At 35.4% G+C, this 8993-nt stretch overlaps 1 protein-coding gene across 2 annotated transcripts; it reads right to left on the bottom strand.

Moving 5' to 3' along the window:
* Positions 1 to 1411: 1411 nt before the first annotated feature.
* On the bottom strand, positions 1412 to 8717 carry LOC149566278 (alanine--glyoxylate aminotransferase 2 homolog 1, mitochondrial-like). 2 transcript variants are annotated; one of them, XM_089819686.1, is made up of 9 exons: positions 8208 to 8717; positions 5149 to 5379; positions 4348 to 4518; positions 3713 to 3856; positions 3361 to 3540; positions 3044 to 3269; positions 2460 to 2573; positions 2251 to 2337; positions 1412 to 1965 (listed from the first exon to the last, which is right to left on the bottom strand). In XM_089819686.1, the coding sequence occupies exons 1-9, from the start codon at positions 8451 to 8453 to the stop codon at positions 1922 to 1924; spliced, it is 1443 nt and encodes a 480-aa protein (XP_089675812.1). In that variant the 5' UTR covers positions 8454 to 8717; the 3' UTR covers positions 1412 to 1921. The 2 variants fall into 2 exon arrangements, with proteins under 2 accessions (XP_089675812.1, XP_089675813.1); XM_089819687.1 differs by lacking the exon at positions 8208 to 8717 and adding an exon at positions 7535 to 7605.
* Between the last annotated feature and the right edge of the window lie 276 nt (positions 8718 to 8993).

Here is an 8993-nt window from a genome sequence, read left to right as displayed (position 1 = left end):
GTGTGCTGGTTGAAACAGCTGTTCTTTATTGTTGTTTTTCGCTTTCCTGTGCAGTCTTTTTGTTGGACTCTCAGTTTTCTCTTGAATTGATATTTGGCTTGATTCAATATATAAAATTCAGCATAGTATAACAATCAGACCAAGCTAAGAAGTTAATGCTAGAAAATGAGGAAAGCTAAGAAGATAATGCTAGAAAATGAGGAAAGCTTAAACCAAAGATGAACACAAAAAATGGGAGTCCAACAATAAAACATTCCACCTCAAATAGAAAAACTCAACATTCTAACAGCTCCATTAAAAGTCAATTATATAATCAGACTCCATTAAAGAAATCTTCAATTTATCCAAACCATAAAAGTTCCAAAACAAAAATAAGTCTGTCCCAACATGTATGAATCAAAGAGTTAATTTCATATGAAAAATCTAAAAATCACAACATTTAGAACAATGAGGGATTTGCTACCCCTTTGTCTATTCATTGTATTAGAACATGTGTAACTAAAATTATGATCTTTCAAAGTTTTAATATATCAATTATAAAAAGATTTACAACTGGTATATGGAAAATCTGAAGACCACTCACTACATATAATATTATATGTTATCTGCTATCCATGTGCATTGAACATATTAGGACGAGTAACTAACTCGTGGCCTTTTCGAAGTTCTTAATCTGTTGAATCTATTAAGATACACAACTCTGTTATTTTTTCTTCAATTTATTTTAAATTATTCTTTATTATATTCTTCATCCTGATGATGAATCACTTGATTCAAATGTCTGACTGTCAAAAAAATGGTTTAGAAAAAAAAACTTAAACCTCATATTAAAGCATGGACTGAAAATTTTAGTCCATCTATTATGTTCTTAATATTAAAACGGGGCTGAAAATCTTATTGCATCGATCATATTCTTCTCTTAATAAATTATTTCATTTCACAATCTTCCTCATCGTCACACTTGCAAGCAATTGTATGATCAAAATTTATCAAATGTGGCATCCTTTAATATGCCAGCCATTTGCTAAAGACGATTCACATGCCATCATCAGAATGAAACTATGAATGGTTTTCTGACGAATTTCACCGTCCAATAGTCAAATCCAGTAAAATTTTATCTATGTTGCGTAACACAACTACTACTAAATAGCATAGCTCCTAAGATTCATTGCCTCCTTATTGCATGGACTCTACTCTGGTAGCTCATGCTTTCAAGGCTTTTGAGACATATTATTGTGACACGCATAACTATCTCAAAAGTATTACATTCATAGTATTGACATAGCAATGTAAGTTACTTTCCTTTAAACTATTTAAACTATTTAAGCCTTCCACTGATAAACAGTATAATATTTTACACACCATGACAGTTAGCTTGAAATCACTAAATTTCATCCAAGAACTGCAAAACTTATAAAATGGATATACAACTATATTAATATATATTAGTTAGCTTCACTGTTCAAAGAAGCCTTGAGTTATCTTTACATTTCATAGTACATTAAACCCATCCAAATACAATTCTTTCTAAGAATTATGGACACATATTGCTTCCATCTTGCTAGAAAGAGATAAGGAGATGGAGTATCTCATGCACTCTGAAACATGGCTCCTTGAAAGACACTTAAAAACACACATTACTTGTTAATTCTCCAAGGAAAGAGACAACGAGGTGGTGTCTCATGCTTTTAGAGAATATGCAACATTTTAAAGTTGCAAAATTTATTGAATAATAGTATAGAGCTAAATTCAAATCTAGTTGAGAGCTTGTTGAATCTCTCAAAGGCAACTTTACTTTCTGATTTTCCAAGCTCAGGAGACAACGAGGTGATGTCTCATGCTCTCAGAAATGCTGCAACACTGCATGGCTGCAAAATTTATTGAATCTGATATAGAGCAACCCATAGCTGGACAAGGACTTCTAGAGTTGTGACAGTGCAAGGTCCATGACATCCACAAGAAAATCTGCAGTGCAAAACAAAGGATATCATTAAATATCTTGGTTCCCCTTAAGTTTAAACCATGCCAAAACACGTCCTCTTATCATTCACCATAATGAAGAAAACAATCTCCCAGTTAAAAACTCTTTATTTGCCATATCACTGTAATATGATGTTAGAGAAATAAAAGAAAATGATTTGTGGAGTATGATGCCAAACATTGATTCAAAAAGATAAACACAGTTAAGCCCAGAAGTTTTCAATACTTAAAGTGGACTGTGGAACCATAATGTCTTTTAAGAAAATGTACCTGAATCTTCCTTTGTGAAGCACATCGGAGGCGTAATTCGAAAGACATTTCCATACATCCCTCCTTTTCCAACCAGCACTCCCATGTCTGCATGAGCATTATAAAGCATACGGTTAATCATGTAATCAAAGCCACATATTGGTCAATAACCTTGTTAGCATGAATAATGGGCACAAGAGATTTTATATTGGAGGCCAATGGCTGATTACCTTTCAGTTTTTCAAATACAACTGCAGTTTCTTTTTGAGCTGGTGTTTTCGCAGCTCGGTCAGTTACCAGCTCAACGCCAATCATCAAACCACGCCCCCTTACATCTCCTATAACTGAACCAGAAAATTATATTTTAGTTATAGCTGCAAGGACTCACCTCAGCATGCACAAGGCCAATAAAAGGAGAAAATCAAATAAAACCTGCTTCAATTGAAATTTTAATTTGAGGCTCCTATGCATAATAAGTACACTTTAAGATGTATAAGTACATCATACATTTCATTTTGAAACAGAACTAAAGCAATTGGTACTCTAAAACTGTTCATTTCCATTTGCTGAATTTTAGGAAGACTACTAGTTCCCATTGAAACACACAAAAGTAGCCATAGGAAAGAAAAACAAGCCAAAAATGAAAAGCACTGCCAAAAGGAAAGAATAAGATAATAGCGTTTTCTGTCAATGAAAAACAACACCATGTACACAATGGAAAACAACAGACGTCTTAGTCGTAGAGATGTTCAAAATTCAAAAAAGATGGAGGAGCATTAATCCATTGCTAACTTAAATTGAAAAAGGAAGTCACCTTCATATTTTTCTTGAAGCTCTCTTAAACGGTTGATTAAGTAAGGCCCCACAGAAGCACAGTGTTCTTGTCTCTTTTCTTTATCCAGGACCTTTAAAACAGCATGGCCACCAGCAGTACAGACTGGATTTCCTCCAAAAGTATTAAAGTGACATCGTTGTGTCAGCACTTTAGCAATTTCTGGAGTAGTTACAACTGCTCCAAGAGGAAGGCCATTCCCAATTCCCTGCCAGTTACCAACAAATTTATGGCATCATTCACAAGAGTCTTGAAGACTATCAATGTACTACAATGGAAACTTTTAACTTATAGATCACCTTAGCCATTGTAACAATGTCAGGGATAACACCTTGTGTTTCAAAGCCCCAATAATGACTTCCCAAGCGACCAAAACCAGTCTGAACCTCATCAGATATGCAAACACCGCCAGCTTTCCTGACACTCTCGTAAACGGGCTTCAAGTAGCCAGGTGCCATTTCTACTGGTCCACCAACACCCTGAATAAAGAACTCCATACAAAGAATATTATTTCATATAACATTAAGGGTAAAAACAAATCAAAAACACTCTATTCTAGTTGTGAACACCCTTCATTCTTGCCCATTTACCAATGGGATACATGTTTTCTTTTAGAAAAGAAACCAATGCAATAAGGATATCAAAACATGCCTGTATAGGTTCTGCAATAAAGCCAGCAACACGACCAGAGGTTCCAAAATCAATTATGTCTTGGACATCTTCAGCATACTTTGCGCCATCAGAACCAAATATACCACGATATGGATTTGGGTTGATGGCATGATGAACTCCAGTCTGCAAAAATGTTAATTGCTTGGGATTTATTCTTTGTAATTCTGAATCTGAACTGTATGCATATACCTTCTAGTAACTTAAATCTTCTAATGCAGCTTCATCATCATGGGCTTTACTCATGCAAACTAACCTTAAGCAATTGCACATACTATTTCACATTCAAAAGTCAAAATATCTTGATGCTATTACATTTTTGGTTTTAGATTTCACTCCCCAAGTAACAACTCAAAACTTCTTGTGAGGAGATAAGTGGAATTGTAACTTTAAGTTTCCATCACAGCTTCGACTTTGAATAGGCCTCATGCAAACTAACCTTAAGAAATTGCACATACTGTTTCACATTCACAAGCTAAAAAAACTTGACGCTATTGCATTTTTGGTTTTAGGTTTCATTTCCTAGCAAACAACTTAACATCTCATGAGGAGAGTAGATCTAGTGGAATTGTGCTTGTTTAACAAGCTTTATAAACATAAGAATTTGGTTGACAAACCTGAACAACATTATATTTCCATTTGCTCTGAGCTGTCATCCCCATTGTGTTTGCACTCGAACCATGATATGAATTTCTCACTGAAATCATATCATGATTACCAGTGTACAAACGAGCCATCATTGTTGCTAGTTCATTGGATTCTGTGCCTGAATTTGTAAAGAAAACAACCTGCATGGAATCAAGAGATTAGAGTTGAACATTTGAGCATATCTTGCCTAAATATGACAGTCTGGTATATCTATATTGCAAACAAGCAGTAAATATTAAATGATAGAAAATACAAAGTGTGACATACAAATAAAAGTGTACAACTATCAGCAAGACAAACTGGTGTAGAGCTAGAATTAAAAGTACACCAGAAAATTCTGGGTTGATGTGAATTACAACCCAAAACACTACTTAAAAAGAGTCATTGTAATCACAACTGCTAAATTTCATCTAGCAGAATTGTATTATATTCCAACTCCGCTTATTCTAGAAGGATATCCAGTACATATTGAAACATTTAAAGACATGGTAATGTTTTTCATTGTTGTGCCAAACATAAAAAGAATATTCTTTGCATGATAAAGAAATACATCTGAATCCAATACCTTATTTTATATGCTTGGCTTGAAACTGTTAAGTATGAAAGGGCTTCAAAAATAATTTATTTAATTGAATATTTAGTTGATCTCTCCAATAATCTCATAGCATAATAAGTCTGTATCATGCCTGATCTGAATATGATGCTGTTCAAGAACACTAGGAACTTTTGAAAGGTGCATAAGATCAATTGAATAATTAAAACGAGAGTACCTTAAGATTTCCAGGAAATTTTTCAGCTAATGCCTCTGCAAACTCTGTAATCGCATGATGAAGGTAGATTGTAGTAGTGTGCTGCAAGAGTCTAGTCTGCTTCACAATAGCCTCAACAATATCAGGGTGACAATGTCCACAGGACACAGTCACAATGCCTCCGAAAGCATCCAGGAATCGGCGTCCATTTTCATCAAACAAATACTGCATCTTCCCTTCAACAATATTCAACTGCCAAATATATTTTGAGAAAAATGGTTTATGAGTCACCCTAATATGCTGAACATTTAAAGCTAAAAATGATTAGGAACTGCTAAATTCAAACAAGAACAAAATCACTCAATTATCTTTTACAATCTTGTGCATAAACAGATATAGTTTTCAATTCACAAAGAGAGTTTGAAATGCTTGAGATCTTTTTCATCCTAAATTAGTAAATATATCAGAGGTGTGGTAAATTGTCCTTCAAAGTCATGAGGGAATACTCAAGATCCCATCATCAATGAAAATTGAGAGGAATCTTTCCATCAGAAAGGCCAGGTAGTTAAGTAGTCTGTGCTACTGTGTCACAGCAGAGCAGTTGTCTTGGTTCTTGCTAATTATCTAGGCTCAAGCCAAAGTGCCAGTGCTACTGATAATGCAGGGCAAAAGTGGAACAAAACTATGTATAAGTCTTTGGGAAATTTACAAAGAATTCTCAAGCCAAATGAAGCTTGATAATGTGCATTAAGCATAACCAAAGGGTAACAAACAGAGATTGAGAACCATCTGGTCCACCAATGTGGATACTCCGACAACCACATCTGATTCATTCCATAAAATGTTTGAGAATCAACTGAGAATAAATTACAGTACATCCTAAATGCACCATACGCATGGAAATGAAAATACAACATACAGCTGAGCCTTCAGACCAAAAAATAGGCAGAACAAGAGTGCTGCTCAAAACATAAGCAATCCAGGCAAGAGGCCAGAAATCGCTGATGTTTATCGAAGTCACCATAACTGGCAGAGGCTGTAAACACGGTACAACATGGTCCCAGGGAACCTGCTTTAGGAACTATTTCCCTGGGGCAGGGAAGAAAATAGAAGCCCCTTCTTGTTAGGCTCGAAGTTTTTGGGGGTTTGGAGTGAGGCTTGGAATTTCCCATGCCAGCTTAAAAGATTATACTGCCACCTCATTCATCTCTGGTTTTTAGATTCTTGTCAGTAAAATTCAGGATCACTTTTGGAAGGATATATTAGCATTAGCTTGTTCCTAAAAAAACCATGAGACCCCCAGCTTCCTAAAATTTTGGAAATCAAAGTTTTACGCTTGTCCACTGCTACAGATTTCATAGGACCACCTGCTTCTGATTGCTCCTAAAAACTATCAATTAACACCTACTACAATATTTAAGGAGGCCTCCTCAATGGAAATGCTAAAATAAATGAGAAGAATCACAAAAAACAGAGTGTTCACCCAGTCATAACTACGACTCTAATGAGCAACTTATCGCTTCCAAAAGGTGACCCAATTATTATGGTAGTAGCAGATTCACTTTTTTTTAACAGTAATCAAGGCTGACCCATGAAAATCATCAGTTGCTATATCTTGCCCAAAACAAATTGGAAGTGATTTCTAGAAAATCACATGAAGGAGCATGGGAGGCAAGCATGTAGGCTGCGACCCAGCTCACCCTAAAATTCATCGCCATGACTCTTGGGTTGATTCTTCTCTACCACTGATTTGGACATGCAAACAAATAACAAAAATATTCAATTAAAAATGCTTCTTTGGATCCTTATTTAGCTCTAAATACAGTGCAAAATCTGAAGGTCTCAGTTTCAGCAAGAATCCCAGAACATCTGATCTGCCAAAATCAGAAAATACAGGAAACAGTAAAGAAGGATTGACAAAACTGTTTTCAAAACAATATATTTTTTTATGAACAAGCATATAATAAATCAAAGCTGGCTAAATGCAGGAGTGCACCCAATTATTAAAAATACGAATATGGCTACTGACAACAAGGCTAATTGAGGACGTCAGATATCAAAATAATAAACCATTTAACAGGGACACAAAAGTAAAGTGTTACACAATCATCCAATCCATGCATTAAAATTTGAGGAAAGAAACATTCTATAGTTTACACTGAAGCTGATCAAGCCATACCATCCACGGAAAGATGCAAGCTGGTAGCTAAAACCAATCTAAATATATCTAAAATCAGAACTCTACATAAGTTTTCAAGCCTCTAAAGCAGTCAAAGAAAAAGAGGTCATCCACGAATACACCCTTCGAAAATTACAGAGAACTTGACCTTCTATGTTATGCTGGGAACCGATCAAAACATAAATTCAAACTTCTCAAAGAAATAACGAAAGATCTAAAAACACAGACCCTCTAAAAGAAACAGAAGCATTCCAGCTATCCAATAAACCATTTGAATCTTTAAATTGGTGAAAAATAAACTCTCCATTTGTTGCATGTAAGCTGATCGAGGTAGTATTACGAGCTCCCTTAAGAAAATAAACGGTGATGCCGTAAACCCAGCTGATATGTACCACATTTCTAGATTTTAAAAAAGTTCAAAAAGGGCAAAACATATTGTTTAAAGACACGAGATTAAAAGACAAAGCACTATCCGACAAGTGAAACTACGAAATTATTGTTCATCTAGACTTCTATGGGAATAATAAACCTTTCAATACCCCTACTGAAACTAGGCCTTGTACTGATCAAGCCATACTTAACAGGGCTTTTGAAGAAGAAATTGAAGGGCATATAGCTAAAACTTGAAAGGCGTAAAACACAAAATGAAAAATTAGAAAGCATTCTTCCATACCCATTAATGTTAGAGAAATAAAGGTCGAATGGATTTCGTCGTAGGCATCAATGCATTAGATAACAGAAACGATATGACTAAACCAATTCAATTGCCAATTGCCCTAGAAATTTACGATAAACTCAGTCGCAAAACCATCACATACACCGATTTAAAAAAAACAAATAAAGAACAGGGAGATGGACCTTCAATGGTCTGCATGCCAACTGATTAAGGCATATTACTTACAGGCTTTTCATAGAAATAGAACATGGAGGGACATAAATACTTCTTCCGCCTCTGCAAGATATCATCAAGAAATGGACCATTGTAAGGTTGTGGTTTGTAATCAAAAGGAGGCATCTGAGGAAAAGAAATGCCATGGCTTTCTTTCTGTTCTACAGCAGTAGAGATGCCCACCCCTCTGCTGCTCAAGATGTCATTTATCCTCCTCTTTAACAAATTGTTACCCACCCTTCGACCAATATTCAACATTTTTTTGGTTTAACAGAACACCAACCTAGCAGATTTTGAACTTTTCCAAGACTGCTCAGACGCCCTCTTCCTAAATTTTATATTCGAGATACCCAATTCCTCCTAAGCTTTGGGAGGCTCTGAAAATAAGGACACTTTTGATTTCAGAAAACAGCAAACACCTGGATACTGATTTTGATTTTTCAGTACCCGATTGCTGTAAAAGCATGAGAAGTGAAAAAAGTGAACGAATCCTTAGAGCCAGCCCAGAAGCGGAGATTATCTGTCATCCCAAATCAATCTATGCAACTATATAGAGCTCAGAATGATAAGATCATCTTTACACGTGACCTCGTTTCAAAACAAATCACATGATTTTCTCAATATATTAATTTGAGTTTTTATTATGTTTTTAATTTTCTTTTTCCCTTTGCTGCGTTAGATTTCAACAACTTTTTGCCACTTCCCCATGCCTTGTGACAAAGATGGGCATTGTCTCAAGACAATAATGTCACGCCTTGTAGGATTGTTTAACTTATACGATGATGTAGGACCTTTTTT

This window comes from Cupressus sempervirens, chromosome 3, assembly GCF_028749045.1.
Source record: "Cupressus sempervirens isolate cs-2001-9-10 chromosome 3, ASM2874904v1, whole genome shotgun sequence".
Taxonomy (NCBI): domain Eukaryota; kingdom Viridiplantae; phylum Streptophyta; class Pinopsida; order Cupressales; family Cupressaceae; genus Cupressus; species Cupressus sempervirens.
This window is presented reverse-complemented; position numbering and strand designations above follow the sequence as displayed.

Excerpts from the sequence above, each read along its gene's own strand:
- LOC149566278 (XM_089819686.1), bottom strand. The coding sequence starts at position 8,453 with ATGTTGAATATTGGTCGAAGGGTGGGTAACAATTTGTTAAAGAGGAGG. Across the intron at positions 4,519-5,148 it reads AATTTCCTGGAAATCTTAAG|GTTGTTTTCTTTACAAATTC; the intron begins GTACTCTCGTTT and ends GATTCCATGCAG. Across the intron at positions 3,270-3,360 it reads ACATTGTTACAATGGCTAAG|GGAATTGGGAATGGCCTTCC; the intron begins GTGATCTATAAG and ends GGTAACTGGCAG.